The sequence below is a fragment of the Phalangium opilio genome, unplaced genomic scaffold (genome assembly GCF_054372755.1).
Source record: "Phalangium opilio isolate 3A_F unplaced genomic scaffold, DU_Popi_V2 ptg000002l_1, whole genome shotgun sequence".
Classification (NCBI taxonomy): domain Eukaryota; kingdom Metazoa; phylum Arthropoda; class Arachnida; order Opiliones; family Phalangiidae; genus Phalangium; species Phalangium opilio.
The window spans coordinates 8,664,628-8,687,561 of NW_028324144.1; the positions used below are offsets into that span (position 1 = coordinate 8,664,628).

At 37.4% G+C, this 22,934-nt stretch overlaps 2 protein-coding genes across 2 annotated transcripts; one reads left to right on the forward strand and one right to left on the reverse strand.

The window, feature by feature from the left end:
- Positions 1-166: 166 nt before the first annotated feature.
- On the forward strand, positions 167-1,271 carry LOC149718650 (uncharacterized). The gene is made up of 3 exons (XM_089860629.1): positions 167-221; positions 686-875; positions 1,026-1,271. Exons 1-3 carry the CDS (start codon positions 167-169, stop codon positions 1,198-1,200), a joined length of 420 nt encoding a protein of 139 aa, XP_089716755.1. The 3' UTR covers positions 1,201-1,271.
- Positions 1,272-7,830: 6,559 nt separating this feature from the next.
- On the reverse strand, positions 7,831-13,877 carry LOC149718651 (uncharacterized). The gene is made up of 2 exons (XM_089850879.1): positions 13,758-13,877; positions 7,831-10,285 (listed from the first exon to the last, which is right to left on the reverse strand). Exon 2 carries the CDS (start codon positions 10,222-10,224, stop codon positions 8,323-8,325), a length of 1,902 nt encoding a protein of 633 aa, XP_089707005.1. The 5' UTR covers positions 10,225-10,285; positions 13,758-13,877; the 3' UTR covers positions 7,831-8,322.
- Positions 13,878-22,934: the final 9,057 nt, after the last annotated feature.

The window sequence follows — 22,934 nt, forward strand, 5'->3', positions numbered from 1 at the left end:
ACGGTGCAGGCTGCCCTGCGCAAGCTTCAAAGTCTTGCCTGCATCGGTGGTACGGGGGCCATGAGATCAACCCCAACTGCTTCCCTGGAGGTGCTCCTTGACATGCTGCCTCTTCATCTTTTTATTGAGGAGGAGGCTGTCATGGGGGCCTACAGGCTCCACATTAATGGCTGTTGGGTCCCAAGACTCTGGGATTACAGTCATACGAAGCTCTTCCGGGAGTACGCCGCACTCGAGCCGTCGCTTACGATGTGCTCTGACAAAACTGTTACCAGTTTTGACTTCACTAAGCCATTCAGCATCCACTTTCCCAGTCGGGCCGAGTGGACTAACCTGCTGCCTCTTGGCACTGGAGGTGAAACTATTTGGTTCACCGATGGTTCCAAGACTGACTCCGGCGCTGGCGCCGGCTATTACTGCCAAACCACAAGGGTCGGTTTTTCTGCTTGCCTGGGCACCTTTGCTAGTGTGTTCCAGGCGGAAATTGCCGCGATCTGTTATTGTGCAGATTACTGTATTAACAAAGGGTATACCGGACGGACTGTGAGAATTTACTCTGACAGTCAGGCCGCCTTGAATGCGCTGAACCAGTGTGAGATTACCTCTCAACTGGTGCGCAGCTGCCTTGATCTGCTAGCGCGACTGGCGTCCTGCAACAGGGTTCTGTTGTACTACTGGGTGCCAGGGCATAGCGGATATTATGGCAATGAGCAAGCCGATAGTTTTGCGAAAAGGGGCGCGGAGGCCAAGCTCTTGGGGCCGGAGCCGGCCGTCCCCATCCCCTACGGGCACATCAAACGGAGTCTGCATGACAGGTTGACTGTCATACAAAACCAGCTCTGGCATAACATGGAGGGCCAGAGACAGACAAAACAGTTAGTCAATGGTCCTTGCAGGTCTCGCGCTAGAGACCTAATTTCGCTCAGCAGATGGGATATTAGGCTGGCCACCGGTCTTCTAACCGGACACTGCCGGCTTAATAGACACCTCCATCTGATGGGTTTTGCTGACGACCCTCTCTGCAGGTCGTGCCGGGAGCAGGATGAAACTTCCGCTCACGTACTTTGCGAGTGCGACTGCTTCGCCTCGCTTAGACTAGAACATTTTGATTCACACACTGTGGAGCCCTCAAGGGTCTCCTCTATTACGGTGGAGCGAATTCTTCGCTACGCTGCAGCTACGGGCCTATTCAAGGCCTGAATATGAGGATGCACAATATGCCTTTGGCATCGGTGCTAGGGCGCGTACCCTCCTCAACAACAATAATAATAATAATACCTCTATGACCCCGCCTCTTCTTTCATACCCCCTCCGTCCCGTGGAAGGGGGTCCGGATATTACTCTGTTCTCCATTCCTACTTCTAAAATTAAATATATCCCTGTTCAAAATTAGATTATTGAAGCCTTTGAGTGAATCTACTTCATGCACGGCATAAAACTGTTCCTAGCTCTTTTTCTCGAACATTATCTAGCCGCGTTATTTACCGTTCCACCCGTTAACGTTACGATATTGTTGTATAAGGTCAGAAAATGGGTTTTTTCGGTGATTGAGTTAGTGAAACACGCGAATTGGCCATTATTACAACATGCCACGCACGCTTTTTCTCTCTTCTATTTATTCTCGTATTTGTTACGTCGATTCGTACACCCACCAACCTTTGTTGAACCGGTAATAACCGACTCTAGTCTTTAAAAGCGATAGCACGAGAGTCCCTAAGCTTGGATCTGGCTTGAGAACCATTTTAAATCTATTTAAATTCATGAAATAGACCAAATGTTCCATTAAAGCAAAGGGTTGCCCTGTTGGTGCCCCTTAAAGCTAACCTTTCTACTACACAGTGCCCAAGCTTGATGGTAAAGGCTATTTTAGCCAAAGGCAGGAACCATTCGGACCAATGAATTAGGTCTGCTTGGTTCCTAAAACTAATTTTTGATTTATAAACCATCGTAGTAACCAATTATTAAGTTCCGCAACATCACGTGACGCTAACAGCGTTTGCTAATTGGTTTGAAAGTTTATAGTTGGCATATCACTCCATCCCATTTGCCAATACTTTTATTCAGGGGTCAAGCATCTCCAACACGTGATCTATCTCCTGAAACGTGGAGAGAACGATTTTTGGATTTATAAACCGTCTTCTTAGTAACCAATTAGCAAGTTTCCTAGCACCATGTGACGGTTGATAATTGGTTTGATAGACTATAGGCCTATAGTTGGCGTATCACTCCATCTCATTTGCGAATACTTTTATTTAGGGGTCAAGCATCTCAGGCACGTTGAGAGACCATTATTTGTGAGTTTACTCTACCCGGCTCTTTACACGCGACTGGATAACAGATATTTGTTCACCTTTATGTATATACTTCTATGTTGTTTACTTTCATTCAAACGTAATCTCGTTTGCTGGATGTCATAAATCGGTTTTTTATGTTAGCATGAATATATAACAGTTAATAGGAATGCTAATTTCTACGCTGGTTTTGTGGGTGTACCTCGTATGAGCAGTTCCCGGTAGAGCAGTTCTCGAAATAGCAGCCGCGATTCCAAAAAGACAGCGGCGTTCTTCAAAACTGCTGTTTTAGAAATAGCGGCTGCTGTTTTAGAAATAGCGGCCGCTGTTTTAGAAATAGCGGCTGCTATTTTGGGAAATAGCAGTGTTTGTCTTCAGTTTCGAGTATTTCTTAACAATACAGTTATATTCGTTGTTTTCGAAAACTACCTTTTTCTGTGATCATTTAGTCAGTAATGTGACTTACTAACGGATCGTGTTTTTAAAGTACACTTAAATATTACACTATTCTTCAGGCGCTATCAGTTTACAATTCTAATACCAGAATAGAAAATATTTCAAGAAAGCTTATTTTATTTCGGAAGTAGATAATTGTAAAGAGTAATTTTTTGGAAAAGGCATATTATTATTTGGAAAGTGAAATATAACAAACAACAATATTTTGGAAAAGGCGTAAAATTGTTACACCTTTTCCAAAATATTACCAACCTAAGTCTAACCAATCAAAACAAAACCTAAAAATTCCAACCGAACCCAACCTAACCTAACCTAACCTAACCTAACCCAACCAAACCTAACCTAACCAAACCTAACCTAACCAAACCTAACCAAACCAAACCAAACCAAACCAAACCAAACCTAACCTAGCCTAACCAAACCTAACCTAACCAAACCTAACCTAACCTAACCAAACCTAACCTAAAATAACCTAACCTAACCTAACCTAACCTAACCTAACCTAACCTAACCTAACCTAACCTAACCTAACCTAACCAAACCTAACCTAACCTAACCAAACCTAACCTAAAATAACCTAACCTAACCTAACCTAACCTAACCTAACCTAACCAAACCTAACCAAACCAAACCTAACCTAACACTATTGGGGGTTCAAATAATCAACTCGAAGCTAACCATATCTGACCTAGTTCAATTTAAGTTCATATAACACAGCGTACACCATAAAAAAGAGCAGTCGTTTTTCGCATTCCTGTTTTTCTGCTCTTTAGAGAACTGCTGTAATGGTACGCCGCGTTTACGAGAACCGCTGTAATGGTACGCCGCTTTTACGAGAACCGCTGTATCGGTAACTGTTGTAACGGGTAAACTGCCATTTCGGGAAACCGCTATTTAGGGAACTGCTGATATGAGGACCGCTATTATGGAATCCGCTCATACGGGAACCGCTCATCTGAGGGCTTCCCGGTTTTGTGGGCCGGACTTAAGAACTTACCATCCGTAATAACTGTTGTTTCATTGGTTGGTAGGAACGTGAGGTGAGGCGCATGCGCAGAGAGATAGTTTATTCGCCAGGTAATACTCTTCCTACGAAATCAGCCTAGATACGTTTGAGTGAAAATGGCAGGTACATTATGATTCCCATTAAGTGTATGTATTCCTAATGTTAGACATATTTGCTTAGCTTTTACGCCCATGACGTTAGTCTCAACAATGGACGTGGTCACTCACGTGGCGTTCTGCACGAGATATTCTAGGATCTAGGATACCATTGTTAACTGGGATTAGGAAATAGTGTTACGACAAAGGGTCGAGCGGGGTCAAGGGTCAAGAAGACTAGGTTTCGAATGTATGTTTAACCCTTGGCTAGATAATCTTTAAGGTTAGGTTGAGATCCAAACGTTATATGCTCGGTTTCGAGCGCGGTCAAGGGTCAATACTAGGTTTCGCATGTGTGTTTAACCCTATAGGCTAGTTAACTTTCAAGGTTAGATCAATGAGATCCAAACGTTATATGCTCGGTTTTCACGTATACTGGATCCTTTATCGATGAAGATTGGACTTTATAACCGAGTCAATTTTGCCTTTTTTGGGATCATATCATGGGATCGACGCAAGAAGACTTGTTTTGAATGAATCACAACATCCTGAGTTGTCTCTGTCTGTGGGTGTTAATATCCGTTTTCGGTTTTTTTTAAAAAAAATAAGCCTTTAAGTAGCTTGCTATGCTTAAAATTTTAAATTTAAAACGGGTCTTTCTATTGACTTTCAAGGAAAAACCAAGCGACACAACAGCTATGTTATAGATAGAACATAATATTGATGATTTTGTGTCGAAAAATTTGAGGGTGTTATATGATATTTTTTCCAAGGAAATATGAAATTAACAATTTATATTTTTAAAAAAATATTATTAGATTAACTTATAGAATCGTTATCTGCAGGGTGACCACTCTTCCTATATTTCCTATTTTTTCCTATATTTTTTAAGTCCTTCCTATTTTTTCCTATATTTTTAAGTCCTTCCTATTTTCTCCTATAATTTTATGATAATTCCTATATTCTCCTATAATTGGAAAATTCTAATGCATACGACGAGACTATCGGCGTTTCACCGTGTTTGAAATATCGCGGAGTGGCCAATCCTTCCGTAACTGCTATAGCGACGCCTGGGGAACTGGAGAATAACTTCATAAATTTTTTTTTTTTGAGGCACTGTCCACAGACGCTATGCGAAGCTTCAAAACTGTCTCTGTATTCTGAGGGAAATAATGGTGGTGTAGGACATCAATGTCATCATCGATGACATTGATGTCCTACACCACCATCAATGTCATCGATGATGTTTTTGATGCCGGTTACTGAACGCGGCCATTGTCTACTCAAATGCTTTTGAAAAGTGGTCATGAGGAAAATGTTAGCGCTCAATCGAAACTAGACTCTATTAATAGGCAGCTACTCAAAATTGAAAACAAAAAACACCATATGCTCCTAAATTTAACCAGCCCTAAAGGTTTTGAACCAGCTCCTAATAAAACCAAAAAGAAATAGTTGTGATAGTAACAGTTTGTGATAATTTATCGTTCATATATGTGAGGTGATATGTTCTGTTTGCAATAAATATACGGTTCCTACTTTTTAATATATGAATATCATTTTTCTAAAAGAAATGCACCCCATTTATCTTATATTTTTCAGTAATTTCTTCCTATATTTTACGCCAATTTCCTCCTATATTTTCCTATAATTCCAGGATAAATTTCCTATATTTCCTTTAAAGGAATTAACAATTTTCAGTGGTCACCCTGCGTTACGTGTTGGAGGGAGGGACTCTATACTGGGCTATGAGTCGGACTAAAGTAAATACTAACCGTTCTCCATTCCTGCTTCTAAAATTGCATCTATTCCTGGTATCATCAATAGACTTACTTTTTTGTAATGTTATGAATGGAATAGGGCAAAGGCTTCTGATTTGTTCTAAAAACTATGGCTAATTCTAATTGAAATAAGAGCCACAATACTCCACATGGCACCCAGACTAAGATGGTGCTTTGGAAGCACGGCGTAAAATCAGGGTTGTTGGTGTACCATGTTAAGTTGGCATCCTAAAAGTCAACAAGTTGGGAAAACCAAAATTTACCTCTCCGTGTCAAGAAGATTATATAAACTTAAGTATCCAATGAAAACGTTATTATGTTTCTGAGTTGGGGTTTCCCATTTTTGTTGTTGTTTTGAAAAATATATCGCAATGCACGGGCCTTGATAGATATAGGAGGCAATGAATGAAATATATCACAATGCACGGGCCTTGATAGATATAGGAGGCAATGAAGGAAATATGTCGCATGCACGGGCCTTGGTAGACATAGGAGGCAATGAATGAAATATATCACAATGCACGGGCCTTGATAGATATAGGAGGCAATGAAGGAAATATATCGCATGCACGGGCCTTGGTAGATATAGGAGGCAATGATAATCTCTCTCTTTGCACGAGAGGTTTATCTTTAATATTTAAATAAATATAATTATTTTTAATTATTTTAATCTTCAATAATTAACATTAATAATAGTTAAATCGTTTAAAATAAAGTTATACCTATTATCTTCTCAAACTTTGCTAATATTGACGTTTAAAGTGAAGGGTACCCCTCTTGGCCGCTTTTTTCAAATTTGGGGTATATATACGATTCGTTTCCATTATAATAGTAAGGAAAAAGCGCAATTGCGAAAACCTTTGGTGGCGATCCCACCTTAGGGAGGCTAGACGTTTCTCGTAACCCTAGCTGATCGCCGCGTATATCCTAAAACCAAACGATGATAATGGAGTAGAAGCTAATGATACAGATTGGTGTCTATGTGGAATAGACGGAAGACCAGTGGATGGTGGTGTTAGAAGGCAGTGTAAGTGCAAACTGGTGTCAATGTGGGATTGACAAAGAACAGAAGATGGTGGTGATTAGAAGCGGAGCCTCCGAGATATCTAGGCCCATGCGTGTAGCGAAGCGAGAATATTTTTTTAACTAATTTAGTTTGCCGTGTTTTCCCGCTTGGTGGCGCTTTTAGTACCGTAAAATAAACATAAGTTCAGCCTCATGACCCCCAGTCGACTGCTATAATATTAGGGCAAGGTATAGACGTAGAGCGGTGAAGCCGAGGTCGCGAATAGTTAAAAAATGTTTTAGAAAATTTCCGAAGACCTTTATTAAACAATCATTCCAAAGAAGTGAAGGATAAAAAAGTAAAGGTAAAAAAATTAAAGGTTGTGAAGGGGTAAAAAATGAAAGGTTGTGAAGGGGTAAAAAAACAACTATGTTAAAATCTCATAATTACTTTTTTGTCCATACAATCTAACCAATAGATTCAATAAAAAGTGAATAGCCCCTAAAAATTACGTTAATTTAAAGGTGAAACCTTTCTCTTTCTTAAAAGTTTTATAATTGGCCCCTAAAATGTCATCGATAATTTATGGAAGACCCCGGTCGCAACGGTCATTAAAGCGCCACCTCGTACACACAAAGGGTAAAAATATTTCCTCTATGAAACTGGATATTTCCCCACGTAAAAATCGACATGCATGGGCCTAGATATCTCGGAGGCTCCGTTAGAAGCCAGTAAGAACAGACTGGTGTCCGTGTGGGATGGACAAAGACCAGAAGATGGTGGTGTGAGAACTCAAGTAGAGGAGCCATTTCCGTGACTGTGAAAGCAGTTCGGAAATGGCGAACACGTTTGCTCCGATACGCAAACTGCGAACGCGGTCACGTGGGTGTAACAACGGACAGACAGACAGACACACACACAGACACGGCCGTTACAGAACCTCTCCTGGACTACGTCACACGGAGAGGTAAAAACAGGACTAAAAACTTTTGACTAAAAAAGTTGAATGTTTTAAAAAAAATACTTTGACACGAAATGTTTCGACGGAAATGTGAATAAAACAAAACTGCAACTAAGTCTGGTTTATGATATTAAAGCTGGAAGTACAAATATCAAAGAAAAGAAATTTTTCAAAATTTTAAATTCAAAAAGTATCAAATGAAAATGTAATTTTTCAAAATAATAAACTTCAACAGTATCAAATTTAAAAGTAATTTTGCAAAATTTCTTTTATTTTCGAAGTTTAAGAGCAAAATAATAACATGTTATATCTTAGAGTTATTAACTTCACAACCTTAATTTGGAACTGTTGCGAGTGATTTAAAAAATATCTCGGTGGCCTATTCTCAACCTTACAAGTCCAATTTCCATTATAAAACAATACAAACTTCAACGCGCGATTATTTATTCTATAGCGTCAATTTATGACTTTTGCTTGTGTAATTAGGAACTAAGAAGTGGTTGCCAAACGAAAGTTCGCGGAGGAACTCTAAAATTGAGAAGAAGTTTGGAGCGCACTATGTTATTCTTTATTACCGTTTGAAGCGGGACCTTACGATGACATTTTAGCATCGTCACAATGGAAATTATTTGGAAAAGTTTTATTGTAAAAAGAAAATGGTAAATTTCAAGCCGAAAATAGGATTAATCATTTTGAAATTCCGAGGGAAAGTTGAATCGATACGATAAATTACAAGAAATACAGGATAAAAAACAGCGGAATAGAAAAATTCACAATAGCGAATAGCAAAACTAAAGGCAAATTTAGGATAACTTTTGAAACTATCAGACCAAGATTGTCCAAAAATGGGCGATTGAATATGGTAGGTTCCACTTTCAATTTGTCGATCCGCGCTCTCATTTCAAGTTCTCTCGTAGTTCCCTCCAAAATTGCTTTCATTTCTCTCAATTCTTCTTTCAATTCAAGTTCCCTCGTAGTTAACTCCAACTTGTCGTTTTCTAAATTTGCTGTCAATTCTCTCAATTCTTCTTTCAATTCACTTTCTCTCGTAGTTGCCTCCAACTTGTCGTTTTCCAAATTTGCTTTCAATTCTCTCAATTCTTCTTTCAATTCGAGTTCTCTCGTAGTTGCCTCCAACTTGTCGTTTTCCAAATTTGCTTTCAATTCTCTCAATTCTTCTTTCAATTCAAGTTCCCTCGTAGTTAACTCCAACTTGTCGTTTTCCAAATTTGCTTTCAATTCTCTCAATTGTTCTTTCAATTCAAGTTCTCTCGTAGTTGCCTCCAACTTGTCGCTTTCCAAATTTGCTTTCAATTCTCTCAATTCTTCTTTCAATTCAAGTTCCCTCGTAGTTAACTCCAATTTGTCAGTTTCCAAATTTGCTTTCAATTCTCTCAATTGTTCTTTCAATTCAAGTTCTCTCGTAGTTGCCTCCAACTTGTCGCTTTCCAAATTTGCTTTCAATTCTCTCAATTCTTCTTTCAATTCAAGTTCCCTCGTAGTTAACTCCAATTTGTCAGTTTCCAAATTTGCTTTCAATTCTCTCAATTGTTCTTTCAATTCAAGTTCTCTCGTAGTTGCCTCCAACTTGTCGCTTTCCAAATTTGCTTTCAATTCTCTCAATTGTTCTTTCAATTCAAGTTCTCTCGTAGTTGCCTCCAACTTGTCGCTTTCCAAATTTGCTTTCAATTCTCTCAATTCTTCTTTCAATTCAAGTTCCCTCGTAGTTAACTCCAATTTGTCAGTTTCCAAATTTGCTTTCAATTCTCTCAATTGTTCTTTCAATTCAAGTTCTCTCGTAGTTGCCTCCAACTTGTCGCTTTCCAAATTTGCTTTCAATTCTCTCAATTGTTCTTTCAATTCAAGTTCCCTCGTAGTTGCCTCCAATTTGTCAGTTTCCAAATTAGCTTTCAATTCTCTTAATTCTTCTTTCAATTCACTTTCTCTCTTGGTTGCTTCCAACTTGTCCTTTTCCGTTCGATCCAGTAATTCATCCAGTGTGACTTTCAGTTTTCCCAACTCTTGTTTAAATTTTTCTGATTCTTTAACCACGTTGGAATTCTTATCACTCTCCTTATGTTTGTTAATGATTTCCATCACTTTAGCGAAATGATTATCTCTAGCCAAATCCAAAGGCGTTTTCCCATTTATGTCCATCGAGTTATAATGCGATCCTTTAGTCAGAAGGAAACTTACGATGTCGACATTGCCACGATTGGCAGCGCGATGCAAAGCATTTTGGCCTTCATTATCAATAGCGTGAATATCCGGTTCTTTTTCGAACAGAGCAACGACTGTTTCATATGAAGTAGCATAATGCAATGCAGTCCGACCCTCGTTATTCCTAGCATTAACATTCGCACCTTTATCCAAAAGAGACTTGACAACATCGACTAGACCCCATAAAGACGCCGCCATTAACGGTGTACCGAATTCATCATCCGCATTTACATCTGCACCCCTTTCAATAAGGAGTAATGCCAGATCAAAATACCTTCCATAACAAGCGTAGTGTAACGCGGTTTTGCGAAACCGATTAGCATAGTTGATATTGGCACCACGGTTTAACAACCGGACAACCTCATCTTTTTTCCCATTACAAGCAGCAGTCAATAATTCTTTACCAAACATTGCATACGTGTACTTGGCTCAATTTTCTACTCTTTTTCTAACTTGCAGCCGAGATTGCAGCCTGAAAAAAAAGAATATTAATTAGCACTTTCGGCGTACTGAATACATGGTTAAGTACTTTTTAAGGAAACCTTGGGAATTTAATGGGTTAGTGTCGTCTTAAACGCATTTTAGCAAAATTACGGTATTTATAGTCCGAAAGTTGTAAAAATGTTTATTCATTTGGAATATCCATTGTCAAAAAACGCTTTAATTCTAATAATGGAACCATCTTCTGAGACCTAATTGTCCAACAACAAGCTACCCTATCTACCCTATTTTAGGCTCTGATCTTCGTCATTATTTAACATCCTAAGTTTATAAGATATGTTCCATAAGTATGACACTAACTATACTTCGCAATGAGACTTAAGCATGGTTTTCACTTGACCGAAAAAAACTACTTTGCAGCTGGACGTCAAACGTCACATTTGTTTTTTTACGTTGTCGCCCAGCGTTATAGCGTTTTCACTTAGCGTAGTTCCCGCAAATAATGGAACCAAGGTTTAACAGATAAATTGAACATTGCACCAATTGCGGCCCATCTATTGTCTTTCTTTTTTGCTCTTTGTAATCTTTGTGTCTTATATCATAAAGATATGAATGGTTCAGCATTGAACTTTGGCATTCTCTGGGATTTGTACTAATAACTGACTCGATTAGGAACTAAATAAATAAAAACATGGCGGACAGCGGACGTCCTTTTACGAACACGCGTGGTCGAAAATGACGTCACGACTCTAGCTTATTGCTGATTGGCTCCCGCAGAGCGTTAACGTGGAACGCGGCTGAACTAATAGAAAGCTAATATTGCCACACTCAACGTAATTTCTGTCCAGAGTAACTATGTTTTTTTTTTCGGTGGCCGCTTGACGTCGGGCGAAAAGTCGTGATTTACGCCAAGTGAAAACCATGCGTTACTGATAGCTAGTTCGAGAATTGTTTTACTGTTTATATAATTTTTGATTATTAGCTATTAGTGCTATATTCATAGCAAGGTTTTGCCTTGAGGGAACGAAATCCCCTGTAGCGAGGGCAGTTCTTACACGCAGAACTATACCCGTTTAAGCGAGGGCAGTTCTTACACGCAGAACTATACCCGTTTAAGCGAGGGTAGTTCTCACATGCAGTGCATACAAAGTCGGTCATTTGACCAACTCAAAAACTTCTGAAAAGGCAGAAAGTTTTCAATTTGTACAAATGTATGGGGTATTAAATCGGTTTTGGAGGCCATAATATTCAAGCAGTAGATACAGACGTTTTTGTGAAATTTAATAATCGCTTTTCAATAAGAGGTTTTCGAGCACCAGAACCGCATTTAACCTTATCTTCTCTACAATATTTCCAAAAAAAATCCATTTCGCTCAAAATAAATACAAATTATGTCACAAAAGCAACTTCCCCACATCTTGGCCTCTCAAGCAAATGTCTATAGTCGCAGTACTGTGTGAATAGTCCAGTGTCTAATAAACTCTATTTTAATACTTCCCTTTATATCTCTTTTTGTAACCATTTCAATTTTACCTCTTATTTTAAATATATTTTATTAATTCTATTTTTATACATTGCTTAATTAATTTTTTACACAGCTCTACTTTTTGTCTTCATTTAATAGTGTACTGGCTGTCAAGTAGTCGACTATAAACACCTAGATAAGAGACCCATGTAATTATCCCTAGCAAATGAAAATGTCACTAGTTTCATTTTGCATGTTCATTCTCTACTGGCCTCTCAAGTAGGCCACCACAAAAGCTTAGTTCAGAGGCCCGTGTAATTGTCCACGGTTCCGTTTTGCATGTTCATTCTCTACTGGCCTCTCAAGTAGGCCACGTCCGAAGCCTACTTGAGACAGGGTCCGTACAAAATTTTTGGAATGAAATTCCCTGCCTTTTCAAGGTTTTCCCTGACTAGATTCCACAAATTTCCCTGACCATTTGCAATAATTTACTTGATAAATACATTAAAACCAATGAAAATTCACTCGAATCATTTTTGCACGAGTTGTTATTGTTATAAAAATAAGCCAACTATGTCCTTCAAATTTAACTTTACCTTAGTAAATCATAAATAATCGGAGCAAGCGAAACGAGCTCCGCGAATTTGGTCAGATCTCGGACAACACATTTTCTGGTCACCCTTATACTCAGACTTTCAATTTCCCTCCAACATAATTTTCCCTGACATTTTTCAATTTCCCTGACCTTTTAGGCTCATTTTAATTTTCCCTGACTTTTCCAGGTTTTCCAGGTCGTGCACGAACCCTGTTGAGAGGCCCGCCATGAAATTTTAAAAGCAAGCTTTTCATCCGCAGAGACTAAACCTAACCTAACCAAACCTGGTCTAATCTGAGTTGAACCAGAAGTGAGATGAGACTAGAAGTAAAGTGCTCTAGCATTGATAGTAGATCCTGGCACTAGTGAACAAATTTGAGGATTTTATGCCGCTTCCATCGCGCCTACACTAGAGAGAAAAAAATTGGTCGAGTTCCAAAAACATTTCCTACCCCTTCCCCTACCCCCCCCCTCAACCTAAAGCCGCGCAACACGGACGCGGGTGCTTGAATCTAGTTCGGCCGTCTACCACCGCGAGCGTCTCACGTTTTGGAGGGAAAATTCTGAAACCGCCACCAGAGGGCCAACCGTTGGTGTGTTATCAAGAATATTCACTTTCGCCGAGTGAAGAATTTGGTTAGCTCAGTACTTCTGGTCTCATCTCACTTCTGGTTGAACGTAAGGACATATCTGTACTGGCCTCGCAATTAGGCCACTTAAAGCGCCTAGTTAAAAGGCCAATGTATTGCTTCCCCATTTGTTTTTCCAGTTTATTCACGAAAGGCTAAGTATGCGCCTCTTTTCAAGGTAGATGGACAGTAAAATAGCAATATTTTGGAAAAGGCGGCAATTTGTGAGGCTGATCATAACAAAAACAGGGGCACATTCACCTATTGTTAGTCGGCACAATGAAGAAATTCATACTATTTTCTCCATCATAGGTTTTGCTTTTCCGCGTAGGGGGAATACTACAATTTTTACTACTATCCTACTAAAACATTTCCCGCTATGGAAAACGGCCTCTATAATAGGAATGAGCCTCAATGCTCCTATGAAGTGTTGGTATTTCATGGACGTCATACTCTTTTGCAAATTAGACAGCAGTAAGTTAATGCTTTTATTGCATTCTTTAACTTCTTCCATCTCTTGTTTCATTTCTATTTCTCTCTTATTGGCCATTAGCTTTTCATTTTCCCTTTAGTTCGACGCGAGTTTTCTTCTGCAGTATTTAAGTGCACGTTTAACGTCTGAAACTTTGAATTAAACTCAAGCAGGGAAAAAACAGTAACACAATACACTAAATTTTGCCAAGGCTTAAAGGCATATGCTATGCCATAGAACCGCAACTTTTGATACTGCGCCTGTGATATATGCCTAAAGCTATATGTTACAAGGTAAATAACTAAGATGCAATTATAAAATACCGAAATTTATAAAAATTACCTTGCTTGGAGAACTTTTAAAATGTTGAAGAACGCCCAGAATTACAAAAGAACGGAGTACGAAACTTCGCCGGTCTTCTTAGAGTTTCTAACAAAAACAAGCAGACAACTTTGAAGTTTGAACTGTGGGAGTGGGAGTGGGACTCATGCTGTCACAGGGGCGGAAATAAGCATAGGACCCTCGACATTGTCCAATAAAATTTTAAAAAGGTCCCATAATATTTTTAAAACTAAGGGGGTCACTGGACAGTTGACTAATACATTTTTCCGAAGTTTTGATAGCTTGACTATGAAGATACGAAACTATTTAAGCACACTCCAGTGGACAATGTCCTATAAATATAATACAAGTAAGGGTCACTGGACACATGTCCTATAAATTTTCTTTCTTATTTCTGGCCCTGGGCTGTTAGCGTCAGGCAGACAGGCACTCAGCAGTCCAGAGCCGGAAATAAGCATTGGATACTGGACATTGTCCAATAAAATTTTAAAATGGCCCATAATTTTTCTAAAAACTAAGGGGGTCACTGGACATTTTGACTTTTTGACCAATAAATAAGTTTTGATAGATTGACAATGTCCAATAAATTTTCCAGTCAAATAGGGGGGGGGATCACTGGACACATGTCCTATAAAATTTTTTTTCTTATTACTGGCCCTGCGCAGCACTGCAGGGTCAGCGCCTTTCTGGGAAATAAGAATATTTCTTAAACTAGTCGTTTAGACCAGTAACCTCCTTGTGTTCAAAATAATAAACTGGTCTCGGGACTGATCCCTCCGTTTGCCTATAGATTTGCAATTAATAAACTGGCCAGTACTGGGCAGTCTGGGAAATAGCAAACTTCCTCTGGTCCAAAACCAGTTTATCAATGCTTGGACAAGTTTTTTAATTCAAGAAGTGGGGGTTACTGGTCCTCGGGACCAGTTTATTAATTGCAAATCTATTGGATAGCTGGGATCAGTCCGGAGACCAGTTTATTATTTAGGACACTAGGGGGGTCACTGGTCTCAGGGACTAGTTTAAAAAAATACTCTTATTTCCCAGACTGGTACTGGGTTGGTGAGCTCATCATAGCCCACTCGATTACGCGTCAGTGCTAGGAATATTTTGAAACTTAGTACAAGTTGATCGGGTGTGACCCAAAATCCCCCCAGCCAAAATCCCCCCGGACAAAATCCCCCCAAATCATAAGTAACGGACAAAATCCCCCCAATGTAGGACAAAATCCCCCCAAATCATTATAACAAGACAAAATCCCCCCAAATCATTATAACAAGACAAAATCCCCCCAAATCATTATAACAAGACAAAATCCCCCCAAATAATTAAAACAAGACAAAATCCCTCCAAATGATATTTAACGGTTAGGTTTGGTTAGGATAGGTTAGGTTTGGTTAGGTTAGGTTAGTAATATTTTATAAATCATTTAACAATGTTACGCCTTTTCCAAAATTTTGATGTTTAGCTTCATTGACTTCTCAAATAATATGCCTTTTCCAAATCATTACTGTTATGTTAGGTTAGGTTTGGTTAAGTTAGGTTAGTAATATTTTAAAAATCATTTAACAATGTTACGCCTTTTCCAAAACGTTACTGTTATGTTAGGTTAGGTTTGGTGAGGCTAGTAATATTTTATAAATCATTTAACAATGTTACGCCTTTTCTAAAATATTGATGTTTAGCTTCATTGACTTCCCCAATAATATGCCTTTTCCAAAACATTACTGTTATGTTAGGTTAGGTTAGGTTTGGTTAAGTTAGGTTAGTAATATTTTATAAATCATTTAACAACGTTACGCCTTTTCCAAAATATTGATGTTATGCTTCATTGAGTTCTCGGTACAATTTCGGTATGAGTGAATAAGGTCAAAAATCATTTTAGAGCAAAATCAAGCACACCATTCGATAGAGCGTAAAATTTAGATCTAAAATGGCCGCCGCTTTTTTCAAATTTCCAAAAAAAAAAGTCTTATCCCCCATAAGAATTGCCACCTTTTCCAAAATATTGATGTTTAACGTTAGGGTTCATTTTCACTTAAGAGGCCGAATAGGTTAGGTTAGGTTAGGTTAGGTTAGGCTAGGTTAGGTTAGGTCAGGTTAGGTTAGGTTAGGTTAGGTTGGGTTACGTTGGGTTGGGTTAGGTTAGGTTTAGTTAGGTTTAGTTAGGTTTGGTTAGGTCAGGTTAGGTTAGGTTAGGTTGGAAAAGGTGCCAAATTATTGGCCCTCTGATGTTTTCCACACTGTTTTTGACCTTGTTCACCTATACTGCAAAAAATGTTTTTGGTTTTTTTTTGGAAATTTGAAAAAAGCGGGGAATATTTTAGATCTAAATTTTACGCTCTATCGAATGGTGTGCTTGATTTTGCTCTAAAATGATTTTTGACCTCATACCGAAATCCTACCGACTTCTCAAATAATATTTTATAAATCATTTAACAATGTTAGGCCTTTTCCAAAATATAAATGTTTAGCATCATTGACTTATCAAATAATATGCCTTTTCCAAAACATTACTGTTATGTTAGGTTAGTAGTATTTTACAAATCATTTAACAATGTTACGCCTTTTCCAAAACGTTACTGTTATGTTAGGTTAGGTTTGGTTAGGCTAGTAATATTTTATAAATCATTTAACAATGTTACGTCTTGTTATAATTATTAGGGGGGATTTTGTCTTGTTATAATGATTTGGGGGGATTTTGTCCTGTTATAATGATTTGGGGGGATTTTGTCCTGTTATAATGATTTGGGGGGATTTTGTCCTGTTATAATGATTTGGGGGGATTTTGTCCTGTTATAATGATTTGGGGGGATTTTGTCTTGTTATATTGATTTGGGGGGATTTTGTCTTGTTATAATGATTTGGGGGGATTTTGTCCTACATTGGGGGGATTTTGTCCGTTACTTATGATTTGGGGGGATTTTGGCCGGGGGGATTTTGGCTGGGGGGATTTTGGTATACAATCAAGTTGATCGTGTCACGGGGGAAGTCCAAAGGTTTTTATTTTTATATTAATTAAACTGGTCAATGTCCATTTATTATTCTACGCTCTCCATGCGCAAGGGATTTTAATTGGTGGTCACGGAGACCACTAGTACCCCAGGCATTAAACTTTTCATAGTTTGGCGGACGAAATATGAAAAAAGGTTTTTTTTGGCACCTCCCTTCGATATTTCTAGAATTATTAATTTAATGGTACCCGATACCGATATTCTTACTCCCAGCATGGATTCACTGTGTTGATCCATGATTCACTGATAGAAATCATAGAACAATATACACAAATAAGAAATAAAATTAAAGAGTTAGCGACACATTTTATCTATAATGTATACCACTTTTCTATTTGGACTATTAACTCTTGGCAAATCAACCCAGGAAGTAAACAATTACAATAGCTGGTATAGCGTTCGTCTCTGCTAGGTTAAGAACTCCCTCTAACTCCATAGGTGGCGGGGTTCGTTTCTTCCCCGGTTCCTAACCCTGTTTGAAATATTTCACGTGAATGGGGCGTGACTTCTTCAGCCCATGAACGCTGGATCTGTAAAGGGACCGGGAATGGCTACTTCCTAGGCTAATTCAATGGACTTCTGCTATTGAAAACATTCAACAGCACCCGGTTTATTAAACTAACCTTGAAACGCCATTCTTGTCGAACTGGGTTACTGGGGTGACTTTCGGTAAATTCGGTTTCATTCAACTTAAGCCTTTGTCTGTCCATAGGGTTAAAGACGATATAATATTTTTAGTGTCGTCGTATCTCTGGAAGCTATATAAACTTTGCAGAGTTCAGCGTCTTAAAGGCCGACTTCCATCGAAAAGAGTTCTAGCGAACTGAAAACCGAGCATCGAGACTAACAATGGAGCGACCGTGCCGATTTTCGAATCGCCGCCCGGGTAAAGATGGAAGGGTTCTAGGCTTCTAGCTAACTGAAAGTCGTGCAATGTGGTTCTAGCGAACTGAAGATACACAATAGAGAATTTCCTTCAGGGAAAAGCAAAAATTCGAGAGGAAATCAATTTAAAAGGATTTCTATTGTTCATCTTCAGTTAGCTAGAACCCTTCCCACTTGTGACCCAGCGGGCTTCGAAAATTGGCACGGTCGCTTCATTCTCGGACCACACGGAATTGACAAATGAAGTTGAATAAGCCAGTTTTAACTCTTGCCAATATTGGAGTCATCATTGCTTTCATTTACACCCATATCCCAATATTGCAAATCAAATTAGATATTAAAAATAAAAAATGACGAAATTGGAAAAATTCTCTAACAGTTGCAAAAATGCCAACCTATTGCGCTATCAAAGTAACACAATAGGCCTAAAGCTAAAAGACGTTTGGGAAACCCAATTGATTCAAAAAAGTTCGTCAAAATACTAGTCTTTCATCACTATGGTGTCTAGTTTAGAAAATTTCCTTTGCTATAATTGCTCAAATGAAAATTAGTTATTATCGTTTTTACGTATTGTAAGGTCTTGTCCCGGTAACCGCCGCAAACAGGCTGGCCTACAGGGTTGAAAGCGAAAATAAGTATTTGCGAATAAAATATTTTTAATTCTAACTAATAACGGTAACCTCGGCAAGTTTTGATGGAAATTATAAACCGGGTACGACCGCGGAGAAAAATTCTAAATCGTTAACTCTACGCGGAAGGGTTTGTTCGCAGATTTATCATCCTGTGTCACCATTCCGTGTAGAATGAGCCTCTCCAACGCAGCTATATTAAGCCTAAATTTCACAATGGCGATATAAAATTGTGACAATGTTCGCGCCATGAAACGTAATGAGAAATGGTTGAAAATTTATCCAATATTGTATTGATTATTGCCTTCTTCCTGCTGCCATGTGTAAAAACCAACTCATTTCGCAAATGAAAAGAAATCTTTTCTTAGGTTAGAATAAGACTGTAGAAGAAAACATGACTTTGCGAGGGTAATTTTACGATGTAAAACGATATTCATCGGATATAAAATATTTTAGCGCGGATTGTACCTTTGTTGCTTGCTTAGTTCATGAGCATCTTGGAAGGGTCACTCGTCATGGTGAAATGAAAATACAAATAAAATTATAATTATAATAAAAAAGAAAATATAATGCGAATCAATCGGCGAAACAATTTATTGAAACATTCTTAGTACATTAAAATGATAATCGAAATTGAGCAAATTTGCCAATTTAAAAAATAATTAATTTTCACTTAAAAATGAAAAATGGCAATAAAATAAGTCTTGCAAATTGTGTATTAATACAAGGATAACACAAATATGGCAACGTAACTAATATTGAGGTTAAATAAAAAATAAGAAAATGACAAATCATTTAAACAAAAACTATAAAAAATTATTCAACTTTTGACTTAAAAAGTTGAATGTTTAAAAAAAATACTTTAACACGAAATATTTTGAGGAAAATGTGAATAAAATCTAATCTGGTTTATGGTATTAAAGCTGTAAGTACAAATATCAAAGAATTTTTCAAAATTTTAAATTCAAAAAGTATCAAATTTAAAAGTAATTTTGTAAAATTTCTTTTATTTTCGAAGTTTAAGAGCAAAATACTAACATGTTATATTTTAGGAATTTTTAGAACTACTAACTTCACAACCCTAACTTGGAACTGTTGAGAGTGATTTAAAAAAATATCTCGGAGGCCTATTCTCAACCTTACAAGTCCAATTTCCATTATAAAACAATACAAACTTCACAGCGCGATTCTTTATTCTATAGCGTCAATTTATGACTTTTGCTTGTGCAATTAGGAACTAAGAAGTTGTTGCGAAACGAAAGTTCGCGGAGGAACTCTAAAATTGAAAAGAAGTTCGAGCGCACTACGTTATTCTTTATTTCCATTTGAAGCGGGACCTAGCGATGACATTTTAGCATCGTCACAATGGAAATTATTTGGGAAAGTTTTATTGTAAAAAGAAAATGGTAAATTTCAAGTCGAAAATAAGATTAATCATTTTGAAATTCCGAGGGAAAGTTGAATCGATACGTTAAATTACAAGAAATACAGGATAAAAAACAGCGGAATAGAAAAATTCACAATAGCGAATAGCAAAACTAAAGGCAAATTTAGGATAACTTTTGAAACTATCAGACCAAGATTGTCCAAAAATGGGCGATTGAATATGGTAGGTTCCACTTTCAATTTGTCGATCCGCGCTCTCATTTCCAGTTCCCTCGTAGTTGCCTCCATTTTGTCATTTTCCAAATTAGCTTTGAATTCTCTTAATTCTTCTTTCAATTCAAGTTCTCTCGTAGTTGCCTCCAATTTGTCAGTTTCTATATTTGCTTTCAGTTCTCTTAATTCTTCTTTCAATTCAAGTTCCCTCGTAGTTGCCTCCAATTTGTCAGTTTCCATATTTACTTTTAGTTCTCTTAATTCTTCTTTCAATTCAAGTTCCCTCGTAGTTGCCTCCAATTTGTCAGTTTCCATATTTACTTTTAGTTCTCTTAATTCTTCTTTCAATTCAAGTTCCCTCGTAGTTGCCTCCAATTTGTCAGTTTCCAAATTTACTTTCAGTTCTCTTAATTCTTCTTTCAATTCAAGTTCCTTCGTAGTTGCCTCCAATTTGTCAGTTTCCAAATTTACTTTTAGTTCTCTTAATTCTTCTTTCAATTCAAGTTCCCTCGTAGTTGCCTCCAATTTGTCAGTTTCCAAATTTACTTTTAGTTCTCTTAATTCTTCTTTCAATTCAAGTTCCCTCGTAGTTGCCTCCAATTTGTCAGTTTCCATATTTACTTTTAGTTCTCTTAATTCTTCTTTCAATTCAAGTTCCCTCGTAGTTGCCTCCAATTGGTCAGTTTCCATATTTACTTTTAGTTCTCTTAATTCTTCTTTCAATTCAAGTTCCCTCGTAGTTGCCTCCAATTTGTCAGTTTCCAAATTTACTTTTAGTTCTCTTAATTCTTCTTTCAATTCAAGTTCCTTCGTAGTTGCCTCCAATTGGTCAGTTTCCATATTTACTTTTAGTTCTCTTAATTCTTCTTTCAATTCAAGTTCCCTCGTAGTTGCCTCCAATTTGTCAGTTTCCAAATTTACTTTTAGTTCTCTTAATTCTTCTTTCAATTCAAGTTCCCTCGTAGTTGCCTCCAATTTGTCAGTTTCCAAATTTACTTTTAGTTCTCTTAATTCTTCTTTCAATTCAAGTTCCTTCGTAGTTGCCTCCAATTTGTCAGTTTCCATATTTACTTTTAGTTCTCTTAATTCTTCTTTCAATTCAAGTTCCCTCGTAGTTGCCTCCAATTTGTCAGTTTCCATATTTACTTTTAGTTCTCTTAATTCTTCTTTCAATTCAAGTTCCCTCGTAGTTGCCTCCAATTTGTCAGTTTCCAAATTTACTTTTAGTTCTCTTAATTCTTCTTTCAATTCAAGTTCCTTCGTAGTTGCCTCCAATTTGTCAGTTTCCATATTTACTTTTAGTTCTCTTAATTCTTCTTTCAATTCAAGTTCCTTCGTAGTTGCCTCCAATTTGTCAGTTTCCATATTTACTTTTAGTTCTCTTAATTCTTCTTTCAATTCAAGTTCCCTCGTAGTTGCCTCCAATTTGTCAGTTTCCATATTTACTTTTAGTTCTCTTAATTCTTCTTTCAATTCAAGTTCCCTCGTAGTTGCCTCCAATTTGTCAGTTTCCAAATTTACTTTTAGTTCTCTTAATTCTTCTTTCAATTCAAGTTCCTTCGTAGTTGCCTCCAATTTGTCAGTTTCCATATTTACTTTTAGTTCTCTTAATTCTTCTTTCAATTCAAGTTCCCTCGTAGTTGCCTCCAATTTGTCAGTTTCCATATTTACTTTTAGTTCTCTTAATTCTTCTTTCAATTCAAGTTCCCTCGTAGTTGCCTCCAATTTGTCAGTTTCCAAATTTACTTTTAGTTCTCTTAATTCTTCTTTCAATTCAAGTTCCTTCGTAGTTGCCTCCAATTTGTCAGTTTCCATATTTACTTTTAGTTCTCTTAATTCTTCTTTCAATTCAAGTTCCCTCGTAGTTGCCTCCAATTTGTCAGTTTCCATATTTACTTTTAGTTCTCTTAATTCTTCTTTCAATTCAAGTTCCCTCGTAGTTGCCTCCAATTGGTCAGTTTCCATATTTACTTTTAGTTCTCTTAATTCTTCTTTCAATTCAAGTTCCCTCGTAGTTGCCTCCAATTTGTCAGTTTCCAAATTTACTTTTAGTTCTCTTAATTCTTCTTTCAATTCAAGTTCCCTCGTAGTTGCCTCCAATTTGTCAGTTTCCAAATTTACTTTTAGTTCTCTTAATTCTTCTTTCAATTCAAGTTCCCTCGTAGTTGCCTCCAATTTGTCAGTTTCCATATTTACTTTTAGTTCTCTTAATTCTTCTTTCAATTCAAGTTCCCTCGTAGTTGCCTCCAATTTGTCAGTTTCCATATTTACTTTTAGTTCTCTTAATTCTTCTTTCAATTCAAGTTCCCTCGTAGTTGCCTCCAATTTGTCAGTTTCCAAATTTACTTTTAGTTCTCTTAATTCTTCTTTCAATTCAAGTTCCTTCGTAGTTGCCTCCAATTTGTCAGTTTCCATATTTACTTTTAGTTCTCTTAATTCTTCTTTCAATTCAAGTTCCTTCGTAGTTGCCTCCAATTTGTCAGTTTCCATATTTACTTTTAGTTCTCTTAATTCTTCTTTCAATTCAAGTTCCCTCGTAGTTGCCTCCAATTTGTCAGTTTCCAAATTTACTTTTAGTTCTCTTAATTCTTCTTTCAATTCAAGTTCCTTCGTAGTTGCCTCCAATTTGTCAGTTTCCATATTTACTTTTAGTTCTCTTAATTCTTCTTTCAATTCAAGTTCCCTCGTAGTTGCCTCCAATTTGTCAGTTTCCATATTTACTTTTAGTTCTCTTAATTCTTCTTTCAATTCAAGTTCCCTCGTAGTTGCCTCCAATTTGTCAGTTTCCAAATTTACTTTTAGTTCTCTTAATTCTTCTTTCAATTCAAGTTCCTTCGTAGTTGCCTCCAATTTGTCAGTTTCCATATTTACTTTTAGTTCTCTTAATTCTTCTTTCAATTCAAGTTCCTTCGTAGTTGCCTCCAATTTGTCAGTTTCCATATTTACTTTTAGTTCTCTTAATTCTTCTTTCAATTCAAGTTCCCTCGTAGTTGCCTCCAATTTGTCAGTTTCCATATTTACTTTTAGTTCTCTTAATTCTTCTTTCAATTCAA